The sequence below is a fragment of the Nyctibius grandis genome, chromosome 6 (assembly GCF_013368605.1).
Source record: "Nyctibius grandis isolate bNycGra1 chromosome 6, bNycGra1.pri, whole genome shotgun sequence".
NCBI classification, from domain to species: domain Eukaryota; kingdom Metazoa; phylum Chordata; class Aves; order Nyctibiiformes; family Nyctibiidae; genus Nyctibius; species Nyctibius grandis.
This window is the reverse complement of record NC_090663.1, coordinates 13,610,436-13,627,237: the sequence shown is the minus strand read 5'-3', so window position 1 is coordinate 13,627,237 and position 16,802 is coordinate 13,610,436. Positions and strand designations below refer to the sequence as shown.

Here is a 16,802-nt window from a genome sequence, read left to right as displayed (position 1 = left end):
AACTGTATTTAAACTAGCATGACATTGTAAGGGCAAGCATCTCCCATGGGACATTTCGTATTTCTGTTTTTCCATTTTCCCTTTGTGTCTTTTTCTTCCTTTTAAGCACAATGTGGCATGGCAGGAAAATATAAAAAAAATGGACCAGACAGCATGCTTCAGAAACAGGCCCTTTGGTGAACTTGAAGAGCTCAAAGAAGAGGGATTCTGGCAGAAACTGATTAAATAAAAATTCCATTGCTAAAGAGAAAAGTATTCTAATGGCACAAATCTCTAGAGTCGCCTCCTACACTAGTGGCGTCCCTTGCAATCGTATCTTCTGGAGGGATGTCTTGAGTGGGGTATGGTCCCTCTCCCTCAGTCACATTTGACTCTTGTTATACCACATGTAATGTGGTTCATTTTCAGGGTGTGGACAAAACTAGGACCAAAGCTATCTAAGACAGAAAGACCAGAGAGTTCACCATTGGCAGTGCACTAGGATATAATTCTGTGGTCCTAAAAAAGCTGCTGTTCCTGTGCCTGAACAGGGTAGGAATTTTCCCTAAGAAAATGAAAAAGATCTTCACACTGCTTTGACTCCCACACATGATTGCCAAGAACTAGGCATTTCAATTCCTGGTAGATACTTGCACTAAGGGAAGGCTGAACTGGCACCTTGCCAGTGATGGGCTGGAATGCGTTTGCAGTCTTTTAACTCATTAAAACAAGGAACAGAAAATATCTTCTTGCTCACAAAAAATAGAACTGGTCTGTCCCTCCTAACCCAACTGTTTGCCATCCTATATACCAGGTCTCCCCTCTTTGCTTGGCTCAGTGAAATGGGATAAAGCTATGAAGAGGCCAACAGATTTTCTAGATGCTCTCCACAGCAAAATGGAAATGAAAGGTATAGTATGCTTGGAGACCACAATGGTGAGAGATGATATTCTTACAATTGGATTAGTAGAGCTACAAGATCAGGAGTTAATTTTGGGAAAGGCAACAAAGATACTCTAAGGCAATGTAACCTTTAACTTTGACCAAGAGTGTCTATGTTGCTTTCTCAAAATTATTCAAGAACAGAGGTGTAACATAGGAGAGCAAGCAGGCAGGACAGGACCTGACTGAGAGGAGAAAGGAGGCTTTAGGGATAGATCTGAGGGTGGGGAGGGAGGGAAGCAAAACAGTGGGAGAGGAAGGAGGAAAGAGCATAAGGAAAGGCATGATTAACAACTTGCAATGGTACGCAGTGTGAGGGATGCGATCTGAGCACACGATTCAGTTATACGGTATGTTTATTTCTAATCCAATATTTTGTGCTGCTGTTGTGCAGCTGATATTAAAATGAGGATGACAGGAGGAAGAAGATTTGTTCCGCTGCCTCTGGGCCACTGACCTAACAGAAATATCCTCCTCTGGGAGAAGTCACTCCATGAAGTTCCTTTTAGTGCAGGTTACAAAGATGATCCTCACACCTTGATCCAAAATTCACACTGATCAGACTTCTCCACTTGATCAGCTAGAATATAAATGAGCACGCCTGCTTTATGCTCATGCCAAAACATATATAACAAGAATATGGAAAATACATAGGGTTCCTGCTGAGCAAAAGAGCTTCCAGAATGAATTTCCTTGTACAATAATGGAAACATAGCAGTCTCCTCAAAACAGACTAAATTCCCTTTGAAGTGAACAGTATGCATACAGAAATGGCTGCTTCGTCTTTCTGAAACCATCAAGGAATTCTGTAAGAAACTGAATTTTGTAGACAACAAACTTGCAACTCACAAGCTATAGCATATAGAGGACTGAATCTTATATTATTATTTAGGAATCATTTTTACATGATTTGAGGGTTCACTGCAAGAAGGAAATCATTGGTATAGTCAGATGACGACTACAGGAAAAAAGTTGACTGACCTCTCTTTACTTAAGTTCAGTGGAGGACAGGCTTTCTTTAGAAAGCCAGACAGCATTTTCCATAATAACTTAATAAGAAAACCAAAATTCTCATCTTTCTTATTGTAATATATGCTGATGTGATGCTTCATTTTTATCCCTGCGTGGGACTTGGGTTTTTGCAATTTTTAAGCACTTTCAAAAAATAAACTTCAGCATAACATATCTTCCCAAACCTGGCTGTTCCCTGTGTTTTCCACAGAGGTTTGTTTCAGCTCCTCATTTTGTCTGCATCTCACACCTACATTCTAGCCTAGTCCTAGAAAGATTCACTGACTAGTAGTTGAAATCGATAGCAATTCATAGAAGCTGCCAGGGCTTCAGTTTAGGGTAATTGATTGCTGTGGTCCTGCTGAGGCTCTGCTCTTTTAATATAAGCATTTCTCTGAGTGGTTTCCTCTGTTAGTCATTTAGTGCACAGTATTTCCATTACAAGGAGGGAACTGTGACGCTTACTAATCAGGCTCTACCAGTTTTACACTTCCTGCGTGGTGGTTATATCATTCCTTTACCATGTGCCAATTAATTAATTCTAAATGCTACAGTTTTCTTCCAGATTGTGTACATCAGGGGAACAGGGACAGAATCAGGCCTCAGTATGCTTGCTAACATCATGATGTGATTATGTCAATCTTATTATGAAAGAAAGAAGCAACCCCTAACTTTTAAATCCACTTACTCCTTTCTTCTCATTTCCTAAAGATGTATCATATGTTTTCACTGTTGAATGACAATTCTACAAATAGGCATGTCATGACAGTAAGGACACCGTTGGATAGGATCCAACTTCTGAATCTCTGTCTCTCAGACTTGTCCAAGAGTCAAGGGTTTCTGGAATGGATTGTCAATAGGTTAATGGATTTGGCCTTTTCTTCAAATTCCAGTGTTTTACCTTAAGCGCAGAGATGACCTAGTATTTAGATTCTAAGTACCCCTAATAGCCACATGTCAATGCTTTTTATCACACAGCATTCACCCACTGCTCCACTAAAAGCATGTACTGTATGGGTTATATTAGAAGCCCAGAGAGTTGCAATTACATTGTGTGTACCACTTGACTCTTCTGAACCACAAAAGCAGAAACTGCTGCATAAGTGCCTGTTCCTTCAAGCTGTCTTGGACCTAATATCTGCTAATGCAAGGTATTGATCCATACTTGGAAAATGACTTAGCAGTACAATGTCAGCCCAATTCCATTTTTATTTCCATGATCTTTATAACAATGATTCTTCAGACATCATACTGGAGTTGGGAACTCTGGCAACAGTTTTACACCGGTGGTGATTTGCTGAAAATATCAATTTCAATGGCTTGATTTTGATTGGTAATAAAATGTCTCCATCAAAGGTGTTTAGATGGTACCATTATGATAACCTGATATGGGGAAAAATACAGAAAAAAAAAAAACTGTCAGAAGCCTTTCCTCATATCAGGAATGAGATACAGAAAGAGTGAAAGCTGCTATGGGCTTTTAGCTCTATGTGGAAGGCCAAGTCATAGACAAAGAAACACAAAGTAAAGGGATTGCTCATAATATAAAGAACAAGTCCAAAACGCAGTCAAAGAGAGTAAGTAATATTAACACAGTTCTGTGGGCTTCTGAGATTTTGTAAATCAAGGATTACAGCTTAAGTTAGATGAAAAAGAGATCTTAGTGGAAGAAGAAAAGACATGGTCATAGGTAAGGGGTTGCAGTAGCAAAAACCTTTCCACCTACTCAGCTAGAACTAGCCAGGAAAGCAAATTTGGCCATATTAGGTAAACAAGAGGTATAAAAACTAAGCTACTGTTGAGATCTAGCTCACCCAGAGATAGGATGATATATTCAGTACATCATCCTGTCTTATTGGTAATACACATTTATACAGTGTGACTAATAAGGAGGTCTGCATGCTGGAGTGATGCTCCTTGGGCAATGGCCTCACATTGATGCTTGGCCTACCACTGTCAATACAAGATGGCCCGTCCTTCCTCACAATCTAACATCTAAACCTTCAGCCAGATTCGTGCCTACTTTAGCTTTCCATTTCTGTCTTCTAACACCATAAAACTTACAAAACGTGAGGAGCACAGACGTGAACATTCAGACCCTTTAAATGTGTTCAGGAACCAAGATGTCAGTGGTTTAACTGGCAGCTGATAGGAACCAGGGTCCCTCAGGACTAAGGGACTAACAAGGTTTGTTCAAGGCCGAACAGGAAGCCAGGGACAGAACTTCAATACCGAACTTATGAAACAAAGCTGCAACTCCTGGACTTTCCGCCTCAAGTTTCATTCAGAATTGGGGATATTTGGCAAGAAATTAAAAGTAGTATTGGGAAACATTTTCCATTCATTAAGTTCAAAGAACAGGAGAGTCAGTACTGGTGTCATTTTTTTACAGATAATGAAACTGAAGCATGAAGTGGCAAAGATTTGGCAAAGGTCAGCTTAAGGGCCAGCAAGAGCAATCATTCTGGATTCTGCTTTAGTGGTCTCTCCCCTCCCTACCCCCAGTACTCCAGGCATGTTCACTCAGTTCTATTCTTGGTCACTTGGTTTTGAGAGGTTCTTTTGTTATTATTACATTTGTCTTTTGGAATTTTTTCCCCAGAATGCACATCAGTCTGAAGACTCATTCTGAACTGGAGAGATCTCATCCTGATCTTTGTAACATCAGAATTACTTTGCATTCCTATTATATCGGTAGAAAAAAAAATCAGAAAGCAGAAAGAAAGCCCCAAGCCTCCATTAAACAAATATTACTTGAAAAAAAACCCCACCTTATTTTAAATGTACTTAGTCAAAATTTAGGAAATTAGTTTTACTGCAGTAAATGTCACAGACTTTGCCGTATGCGAGTTGAAGAAAAACATATCTAATATATGAGAAACTGCCTATGCAGTAGCTGCAACATTTGAATAAGCGTTGAAGGCAGCGAACTGTAGAATAGCACTGCTAGGAAAGAGAGTATTTAAAATGGTGCAAGTCACAGAATCACAGACTGGTTAGGGTTGGAAGGGACCTCTGGAGATCATCTAGTCCAACCCCCTGCCAAAGCAGGTTCCCCTAGAGCACATTTCACAGGGTCGCGTCCAGGTGGGTTTTGAATATCTCCAGAGAAGGAGACTCCACAACCTCCCTGGGCAGCCTGTTCCAGTGCTCTGCCACCTTCAAAGGAAAGAATTTTTTTCTCAAATGTAGATGGAAGTTTCCATGTTTCCATTTGTGCCCGTGTCACGTCCAAACTTTCTCATCGATAGGCCTGTTCATATACATTGCAACCATTAATTTACTTAGAGAATAATGAATTTGGAAGTAGGTATTGGAAAATTTTAATTTATTTAAGAACTGAATTTTTGGCTTGTTTTTTAGAACAGAACACCCACATTTTCATCTGTAGGCACAGTCATATGCCTGCTTTAGACACAACCATATGCACATTGAAATTTTCAAGAGCAAAGAAATTGTTATCTGCATATACACAGCTGAGAGCAAAATGAAGTGGATGAGTCAACAGACGAAGACCTGTCTTCGTAAATGCACATCTGCATTTTTCTGTGTTCAGTACTCAATCACTGAAAGGCTGCAAAGTCATATTTAGTTGATGTATTTGCATATTAATTAATCATGATTTTTCTGAAACTATTGTGGGATGCTTAACATTACATTTGAAACATAACAAATACCAGAAGAGCCTCAGGTACATTAAACTATTAATAGAAGAGACCTATTAAGTCACCTAGCTCAGCTTCTCTTAGTATGGTTAAGTGGCACCATGTACCACATACTAGCAAGGGTTCCAAGAAAAGAGTGCAACTTCAACATAATAAGGCAAGAACAAATTATAAACTAAAGCAATATAATCTCATCATTCACAAACCTGCTTTCCTGAAATCAATGAGACGTTTAAAAGAGAACTGAGAGGGATCTACTTGGTTTGCTGAATCCAGTCCCTGGTAGTATGGAGAAATACAATACACATAACTTCCTAAACTCCATCTTAAAAGCAGACGGGATTGTTTCCCACAAGGAAAGAAGAGATAAAATGTATTTTTTTTTTTTCTCCAATGAATAACCTATGCACCAACAGGTAATACCATCAAGAAATTTATTCTTGATAATTATTAAAATCCCATGCAGCTGAGGAAGACCTGCCTATTAAAAGGCAGACACAGAACCTCCAGCTGGAGGGTATAGACTCTTTAGAGTATTTTGGTGGGGATTTTTCTTTCCCTATATGCAATTTATTCTTCCATATACCTTGCAGAATACCCCAATACAGTAGTATTTGTACACCAGTAGAGTAATTCCATATTTTAACTGAAGTTACAATTCAAGTCACAAAGGACTCATTTTTTGCAAATTTACATAGCTATAAATGTCTTCTAGAGCATGACGCTCTCCCCTTCCCCGCACGTTTGTTACAGAAGTTGTCAAATAAAACTATCGTCAATAATACCCATATGCTTCTGAAAAATAGGTACTTTAAAATACTAATAAAGGCTTCCATTCAGAATTTATACTGATATTTCTGCCTGCAACTAATTTTGCACTGCCAAGAAATCCCTGAACATGAGCAATGTGGAAATGAAAACGAGGAACAAATTCAGTTCTCATGAGAAACTCCATAGTGAAAGTTTTGCAAATCATCTCTATTAAATTATATAAGACACCTGATTAAAACATTTTGGCAGGATTTATTATCTAGTTGCTTAAATTATGTGACCATCAGCTTGGTCTCCAGGCACTGCAGAGAAATACTGATTCCAGGAGTCTGAAACACCAAGATTATTCTCCAAGGCAAAGGGGTTCAATATTCACAGCTGTATGCCAGTTTGCTTGACGTACTTCCAGAATATTGATTCCAGACCAGTCACATAGCTTGTAGTCAGTATGAAAACAGTCAAAATAGTATTATTCGTAACTCTGGTATTGCAACTTTGTTAAAGTTAATAATATTTACAGAGCATTTTTACTCCAAAGGCCCTAAAAGTGACCTCCCTTAACTACTGCAATTTCACATGCAACAGCACTGCTAAAGTGCAGTCCTTGCCACTGTGTATTATGACAACAGAAAAGAGAGAAATGTCAACATTAATGAGAAGCACCCTGGCTACTTCAATAGTGAGAAAAGCTTCCATGGTCTCAGGTTTTCAAGACCCAAACTGAACACTGAGGTACAGACTGCAAGCTTTACAATACCCGAGACGACCGTGTGAGTGTTTTTATGACATCTCTGTTCTTGTATGGAATACTCTTCAAGCTAAAAGATTTTACCCAATGAGTAAAGCAAATTATATTTTACTATCCTTTAACACTCTGCAAAAGATTGTGCTTTGCAAGGTTAATTTCAAGTCCAAACTCACATGGGAGCGAGAATAATTAGACTCATTTAAGAGAATTCTCCCCTCTGGCAGAGCTGATTAAATTATTTATACATTATCTTTTCGTATAATTGTACCTAGAACTGTGTAAATGTTTTTTTTGTCTAACTTTCAATAAATTCATAACACATGTTTTTCAAGTTGGATACACCACCTGCACCTGTGACAATAGGGAATGGCTCATTTTTAAAATGCTTCAATGAGAAATTAATCCAGAGGGAAACAGAAGCATGCAATTTAAAAGCTTCCACAATGACACCATACTGATTAAAACTCATCAGCTGAAGAAATAAAATTAGTAAGACAGTAAATCTTGGACTGAATCCTGTTACCCATTTCCACAGGAATAACTTCATTGATCGCAGCCACGTTACACTAAAATACGAGTGCTACTTAGCTGAGTATCAGCTCTGTGATGTGACCCTTTGTCTGTAATTTAATATTCCTTGCTATATTTCCCAAGTCCCTCTTTGCTAAGGATCTCAGATTCTGGATAAAACCTGAAAATTCAAATGGAATAAAGCACTAGGGTGAAAAAGGAAACCTGGCTGGTGATGCTAACATTCATTTCAGCTCTGCTAAGTGCTCTTTCTCTCTTCGATAGCAAACTTGAGAAAGCTTGAGATAATGATATTTTAAAGGGCATTCCTGGTACAAAATAGTAGCTTGTTTGGTACAATCAGAAGAATAACAGTACCAATTAAATCGGAAAGCAATTGGCTCTGTGGAGATCTGTGAAAAGACATCTTTGCACCTATTGTAAAATACTAAGTACCTTCCATAGTTGCGTTGCCTAGATCACTCTACAAACACATGAATACAGTGAAATCCCAGTGCTGTTCTTTAATGTACTATTAAAGAGTTCTGAAATGGCTTTTACGGGCTCAGGATTTCACACTATTATCGTTTGCTGCAACTCCTGACAATTTTCTTTTTCCTTCTTGCAATTCACTATACAGTTTTAAAAACCAAAAGCATTTTAATGCCTCTGGCTGTTTTTACTTACCTCTGCAGCAACTAAATAATGGGTATGGGTCTCTATTTGGGGACAACTGCATTAGAGAAGACAGAGGGTTAGATAAAGAAATCCATTAAAAGGATAACGTAATCACATATTTATTCATTCAAGTTGTGTATGGACAGGAGTGATAAGTGAGAAAATTATGTATTCTGATTAACAAATTATTATTTTTATTAAACAATAAATCTGCAGTGCAGTAATTATCCCAAGGCTATAGCTATGCCCAAAACACTTCAAATTAACTTCTTTAAAAGCAACTCCAGAAAAAGGAAGAGACTGGTCTTTGCCAAGAATGCAAAGGCCTCAGCTATAATTAGTTTTTCACAGCCAGGCTCAACTCTTCCAATTTATTTATTTTTGGAGCACAGCTAGATAGGGAATATTTTCATAGCACTATCCCATGCCCTGAAGACACTGATATCCAACACTCCAGCCATATACTGTTTGCTTTTGTTCCAATGTACACTTCAGCTGTATGGCAGGAGGGTCTCAGTCAGTGATTCAATGCTGAAATACTGTTTAACTAGCTCTGATATTGCTCCTTTGGCTATCAGATGTGCTCTGTCATCCAATTCTCTCTGTCTGATAGTCAAATTCCTGAGACAAGAGTCAATTTAAGGTGATGAGAATAGTGAAAAAGCAATTGTTTCTGACAAGGATCATGAAGTATCCTCTGGCAAGAAACAAAACCAAACAAAAGTCTTGAAAGACCACTTTTGCAGATTTATTCATGGTTTTCAGAGCTCTCTAAATCTGGACTTAAAGACTCCTAAAAGATGCTGAGACTTCTCTGTATTTCTTGAAAACAAATCATCCTTAAGGTCCTTATAGTCCCTACTCACACAGCCTTACTGCTATGATTATTATCTATTATTTGAATTACAGCAGTTAGTTATAAAGACTGCTATTTGCACAAGATAACATATAAACACACAACTGTTACTGCTCTGAACAGCTTAAAAACTGTACCCAATTAAGAAATTCTACAATAGATGATGACCACATCAGAAATACTGTTGTGTTCAAACTGGACATAGTTTTACCTCAACAGAAGCAGAAGAACCAATTCAATGCCTGTTGTAGAAGCTGTATCTATGTTAGTGTCTACAAGACAAAGTCATTTAGGTGATCCAAGAAATGCAGTTCTCTCTTGGCACTTTGCACTAGGGACACACAGAATTTCTCTTACAAATCACAGAATCACAGAATCACAGAATCACAGAATGTTAGGGATTGGAAGGGACCTCGAAAGATCATCTAGTCCAATCCCCCTGCCGGAGCAGGATTGCCTAGACCATATCACACAGGATTCTTTTATTAAAATCACACAAGACAGGTTTTTAGTGTCAATTGAGGAATAAAATTAAGTAGTTAAGTATGTGTAACTGTTAAGTTGTCATATTCTCTGAACTGTATGGAATCCTGATAGTAAACAGAGCCTTTCATGAACTCTCAACAGACTCAACCCTTATTTTCACTAGAAGGCCAGTATTCCCCTGCTGAAAAAGGTGGAGACTAAAGAGGGCACTACATCAATCCAGAATCTAATCAGCTTGTTGAAAATAGCTTTTTTGCCTCAGTTGTTCACGTAGGAGTGTTGTAATTTGAAAAGCAAAGAAACCATTACTCATTAAACCATTTAAAACAGCTCACTAAACCATGAAAACAGGGTACATAGTACCTCTGCAATCCTCTACTTCTAACTTACAGACCTGATTTTAGCTTTGCAGACATCTTCATTCTCCTTCAAAGGAAGGATGGAGACAATGCATGTGGGAGAAAGAGAGACTCTGGGAAGTAAAGAATAAAAGAATAACACAAATTTGAGGAAAAGCTATGCAAACGTTGCTAGTAGCAACTCAGCTAGAATACGACTCCATGGTATAACATACACCTTTTAAATACGTGATACAGATTGGCAGAATCTTTCTTGATAGAACAGAAAGTGCTAAAATTTGTTACACAGAGCTCTCAAAAGAGGAGAAATAATGTCTGCCGTCTCCCCAAACAGAAAGTGGATGCTTGAGAACAGTGCTGCGGGTGGGGGTGGCAGCAGGTTCTCACGCAGTAAAGGCATTTTTTTGAGAGTGCAGAAAATGCATCCTTGTGCACACAGATTGTGCACAGTCATCCTGGCTGAGGAATTTTTATAGAAACAACCTTATCTCACTCAAGGGCGTAAACTTGCCAGCTTACAGCTCCACAAATGCTAAGAGAATACTGCAGATTTGCTCTCAGTTTCACATTCAAATGCTCAGCACGGAGGCAGGTAACAGGAATTTTGTAAGGCTTGCTATCTTCCCCAGTCTGGGGGCTGCTCCCCGAGCACTATATATGCACTACATTCAGGTGCTCAATGGGCTGCCACAGACTTGGTTGCCATCAATGTACCATGTTATTTTGGTTTTTCTATTTCTTTTCTTTTTTTGTTGTTGTTTACTTCTTAAATAAATTAATTTCCCAAGACACAGTGCCTAACGATCTGACTATCCATGATATGCTTCAGATACTGGAATACATTAGACTATAAGGCAGCCCTGTGGTGATTTGCTAATTAGCTTAACCCTTTTGGGACATGGAAGAAAGAATTTTTTATTAAAATAGGATAACCCTGGACTATATTGATCTGACTGAGAAATGAGTATTTTAGTCAAGATGAGTCTCACAATGAGTACATGCTGCAAACAGTGATGTTGTTTCCATAGCAATGCCATGACAGCCTCTAGAGTGAAATAGTGTGCTACTAGGAAATGAAGGGAGTTCAAGTGCTATGAGCTTACATAGCTCTGTGAGCAATCAAAATACGTTCTCATAAAGAATATTTAGTACAGCTAGATAGTCCAGAGATTGCTGCTGATGTGAAGTAAGCCTTATCAGTATGCTTCCAGCAGTCCTGTTTTCTCATTCACTACACCCAAGATGACTTATCTAAAGGCTTAAGCTATGGGCAACACTGCTAAGCCATTTCAGACCGAACATTAACAAATACAACAACCTTTACCTCACTTCTTTTCCAGTGAAGAACATCATCCATAATTAAGGACACTGACTCTCGTTCTCCATAACACGATCAAACACATTAAACCTTTTAGCGAAGAAAAGCCTCCTATGTGCAATTATTTACCAGCTGACCTTCCCCCTTCCTTTCCTCTCACCTCCTCCTCTCCCTTGCCACCTCCTGCCCAAATGATACTGAGCAAATCTGCTTGCAAGTGGGAAGCAACGTACAGAAGTCTTGCATATTCCTCATCAAAATTTACACAGCCATAGCATAAAACTCACTTGTCTGCTTTTCACCCCTGTTAGTGTTTATGCTAATACAAAAGCAAACCAGAAAACCACTAATTGTATTTTATTTGCCTAAGGCTTTACCTAAGGCAAATATTCTGGTCAAATTCTGCAAAGCTGAGACAAAAAGAGAATTAACTTAAGATCTGTATTGCTTTGTCTTTTAATTTTCAAAGAAATGAACAATTCTCAGTGATTTGTAAAACTGCTAAAATAATGGTTATAACCTAACTGTTCTCAAATAAAATTCTACAAGACAAAGTACTTTACTTGAAAAACACCCTAGCATACCACTGCTAATTCATTCGTTCTCCAGCATTTCCCATGCCATTTGTAAAGACGTTCAAACATGAGCTGAATGGCCAGAAACTCTACCACTGTGTTGCTTGTGTCATTGTCACAACCAGCCTCTTGGGTAAACAGATTTTAGTTCATTATCTGTAGTAGTGCTGCCTCTGAGGGAAAGCAGAAAGACAAATACACATCACTGCCAGACCCCTTATTAACAAATGCCACTTCAAACCAAGATGTTTTCTATTTATTGTTTTAAACAAGTATTTCAAGGAATCAAGCCTTGCATGTAAAACAGCAAGTCGCTTCATTTCCATTTTGCATCTAGCAAAAAGATGTGAGGCAAGCATTTTTAAAACTGCCTGAGCCTCCTCCTGCCTGTCCCCCAAAGTGTGTTGCAGAAGGCACCAAGCCCAGCAACATTCATTTATAATTTAAACTAATCTCTTGGCAGAATTTTTTCATCTTAATACATCTAAGTCCTAATTGCAGCCGGCACACCAAATGTTTTTACCAGAAGCTCATATACTTCCAGGAGAGTTTTATATAACTGAGTTTTCTGTAGGACAGGAATGCAGTTTCTTTATGGGACAGATGTTGAAATCTAGTGGAAAACGTGCCCCTGCAATTTCACAAGGACTTACAGGGCTCTATATGGACAAAATGATACCTGTGGAAAGACTGATCCAAGTTTAATTTACTCATCCCCTTCTTCCAGTTATCGTGGTCTCTCAGTTAATTGCCCAACATGAGCAATATTCTGTAACTACCTCATCTTTTGTAACACCTATCTCAACTTTTCTGTTTATCAAATAATTAAGTAAAAGTAATCTGCCTGATGGACAACTGAGTACAGATACAGCTTCTATTGTCTGAAACAGAAGTGGACACAGCCTGTTATAACTCAGTCTACTCTTGAATACATACTGGTATCCAGACACAAAAGTCAATTTACTGCCACCATGGCCAGCTTAGCAAGAAGAGTTTGTTCCTAGCATTGATCGTGCCTTTACCTAGTGTTCTCTCCTATTGCTGCCTAAACTCTCTCATCACAGTCCCCTCCCGTGATGTTCGTTCATGTGTATCTAAAAGCAGCAGCAATATTTGTATCCCAATCCAGGACAGAAATCCAGTTATCCCAAAGTCATCCATATAAGTATCCCACAGCCACTGTCTCAGACACAGGAAAAGTTTCCTGTCCTAAAACTTGGAAACACACTCTTAATTTCCCACTCATCATCACTCTTAGAATATACTCAGAAATTGAGCGTGCTACAACAAATTGTATTGTGTTTTAAGAGATAAATGAGTGATTCAAAGAGAAACTCTCAAACACTCATTCAACGACAGGAATGTGCTAATGCTTGAAACAAAGTCCATGCAGCTGTCACTGAATATAGCAGTTGAACATACAGGAGTAGAAGTAATAACATCCTAAACAGTTATTCAATCTCAAATAATTTTGCTATCAATGCTGTTCCATCAAGATATATGGTAGTAGTTACGATCATAAGACTAAGTCTGTTTTTCAGCTCTTTCCTAGCATATCACTAGAATTTGAAACATCATTGGAGGCCAAGTCCTTCTGAAGCCTGCATACAAGTGTTTTCATACAAAGGGCAAATGAAATGTTGTTAATCAAGACTATGAAATTTATAGTTTTCATAAGCAATTTCTTTACTTTTTCTCCCTCAATTTCCTCATCCACAAAATAATAGACAAATTCATCTATTTACCAACCTCTTGATCTTTTGTAAGGATAAATTGATCAATGTATCTAAAGGATGTGAAGACAAAAAGCTCTGCATAAATGCTAAGAATTATTTTACACTACTATATTCACAATACTTTTGTTCTGATTTTATCAATACTCCCATAGTAAGCCTTTTCTTTTCAAGGATTTACACACATTTGGGGTTTAAAAATTCATTTGGGGCTGATATTTCTGTCAGTAAGCTCTTAGCGTGGCAAATGACTTAATAAAAACTCATGTTGCCCTCATAAATTATAATAACTATTTATTTGGGTTTTTTAAACTTGTCAGAAACATTTCTCTTGGCAATCCGTAGCTTATAACATAATAAAATGGATTGCCAAAAGCAAAGACTTATCTTGCATAAGTACTCTGGAATGTGATCTGGTTATCATACACAGACATAGAGATTGCTGTGCTTGGTCTGACTCACTGCTCTCTGCTTTAGAAGAAAAAGGAGGATACACAGTAAAGAACACGCAGTAGCCACGTATAAAAGTGTCCAGGACAGACACAAGACTGGAGAGTGAAGCTACAGTGAGGAGGACGCTGTCAGGAGCCACGCTGCTACTCCGTATAGGCGTGCTGGCAAACAATTTTCCCATTCTGTTCTCTCTTACCAAAGAATGGAAATACAGTTGTGCTTGCATATTGAAGGCAGACATAGCTGGACTTTGAAGAACCACATATAAACTGGTCCTATATAAACAGTCATATTAGAGAGCACCATTTAGCTTGCTTAATCTAGACAGGTGAAAGACAGAAAAAGAATATGAGTTTGGAAACAAATTGAGGGGTATTCCCTACAAACCCCAGGGTAAAGGCACCTGTCACTTGATCCTGCAAAGGCAGTTTTTTAGGCCATTAAGAGTTGTTTGATTTAATGAAAATGTTTCCTGTGACATTAACAAAGCATAGGCTAAGCTCCACAGATGATCTGTCTATGAAAAAAGAAACATAAACAACCACCAGAGACAAGGAGAACACCCTGTCACATTGGTGCTTTCTTTTAGGAATTTGCCCCAAGTAGGACAACTTCACTTTGACGTCTAATAGTCCCTCATACAAATCCACAGAGAAATACTCTTCTAACTCCTTTTGAAATACTTAAGAAGAAATTACCAAAGGAACACAACATTCTGAGCTGGCCCCATAACCTATTTCTCTTCTTACTGGTCCCTTTATGTTCTGCAAAACACAGAAAATCACTTTTCTTGGCTACATTTTCTTCGGCTCCTCCTCCAAGCCACTCTGTTGCAGGGCAAGGGGCAGCCTCGCAGATGACTGCAATGATCCCACGACACAACTTTCAGGATGATGCCAGCACTTGATACAGCAATGACTGCATTAATCACACACACAACAACTCACACAAAGCAGCTGAGCCTTACTCCCAAACTGTGCACATGTCAGGCATTAGGCTTCTGGGAAGCAGGATGATGGAGAACAGGGGGCACGGTCAGGGTAAGGACTGACCTTTCAGCAAAACAAGGTGGAGTAGTTCGGCATGAAATGTCTCCAGGAAATAACAGTACTGAGTATTCTAGTCAGGTGGATAGTTACCATTCAGCTGGCATCAGTTTCCTATTTACCTGTCATGAACCAACTCCAAGACTGTTATTTTTCACATAAAATTCCCTGATTTTTGCAACCTCTTAGCTGTCTCTTACGATGTCTGAGCATTTTCTGTTACAAATACTGCAGGGACTCTGATAAGTAAAGGTATATTTTAAAATCTGCAGAAAAATATTTTAAAACAGCTCTCTTAAACTCCACTAATATTATCAACACTGAGCAAGGAACCACAATAAAGGATACTGAAGCTCCTATCTGTGATTGCCAAATGCCAGAGGTTAATCCTGAGATCATCCGCTGACATGTACGTCTCACAGTCACTGTTGACGGATATTGAGTTGACATGATAGGTGTGACCATTAGCAAAGATTCTCCGGGGAGTGACTTCTACCATCAAATCCATAGGTTTCAATACAGGCACCTGCCAAAAAAACAAAACACAAGCCAAAAAGGGAGGAAGATTTAAAATCATTTTTTGCTAGGATGATGAGAGTTTCAATGGAGAGCAAGCATGCAAAGACTATGACATTATAAAACTTCTTGACAATGTATGGAAGATGAATTTCCCCAAATTGCTGGCCAAGGCCATCCCTGCCAAGGAGGACAGGAGAGACAGGAAAGCCATAGAGAGCCAGGCAGAACAATGGAAAGCCTGGGCTGTGGGAAGGGAGGCACTGGCAGCTGCCACAGAACATGCCCGTCCCACAGCAGGAGCTACTGTCCCACACATGCAGGAGGCTCTGGCTCTGACAAGCAGTGAAGTCTTAGTATTCTGCTTTTACTAAAGAGTTTGCTGTTAGTTGTAAATCACTTACAGTATTTCTTTTGCTACTTGATGTCTCTCTTTCAAAAAAGTCAAGTGGTGAAAAGGTTATAATCTCAGCAAAACATAATAAACGAAGTCTTGGAAAACGAAGCCAACATGTGTATTGACACACTGTACATACACACATACTCCTGAAAAGCCAAGACCACAGACTATCACTCATCATTGTGCCCTCATTATTTCCCTGTGTGTCACTTCAATGTCATCCTCCAATAACTAGACACTGTCAATTTATTCCCTATTGGTAAAGCATTAAACACTGTAAGGCTGTGATCCATGATTGTGACTATTCGATGTTGTTGAACATGCATCAAAAACAATCTATCATACATCAACCCACAGATAGTTTAAAGAGGAACACAGAGAAGTTAAAGCTTTGAGTTTAGCTTGCCACTAAAGGAACAAAACAATGGTTTGCTGAGCCTTTGAATTCTCAGACTATAAGCAATCTGGAATGGTTTATTTGCTTAATCATATAGAATAGATAACCATTCCATTAATGGAATATTCCACCTTTACACTTTGGAGGCTTTTTTCACAGTAGAAAATATTGGCTTGTTTTGGAAGTAGGGGTTGGTTGTTTGTTTTTAATAATAAAGAAATACTAGCATTTATATAACATAGCCTTCCAGTTCTAACCTTTATCCACTTCCTCTGCCAAAACACCTGGAGTGAATTCAGCCATTAAAGTCTGAGAGCAAAAATCTATTACGTTATCATACATGCTTATATGAGTTCCAT

The 16,802-nt window shown here is 38.7% G+C and overlaps 1 protein-coding gene across 4 annotated transcripts in view; it reads right to left on the bottom strand.

Moving 5' to 3' along the window:
- The window catches only part of PPP2R2C (protein phosphatase 2 regulatory subunit Bgamma), a 210,185-nt gene that overhangs the window by 33,170 nt on the left and 160,213 nt on the right, over positions 1-16,802 (bottom strand). For all 4 annotated transcript variants that reach the window (XM_068403259.1, XM_068403261.1, XM_068403258.1 and 1 more), the window contains one exon: positions 15,479-15,656. In XM_068403259.1, coding sequence (XP_068259360.1) covers positions 15,479-15,656 — 178 coding nt within the window. The remainder of the gene's footprint in view (positions 1-15,478; positions 15,657-16,802) is intronic.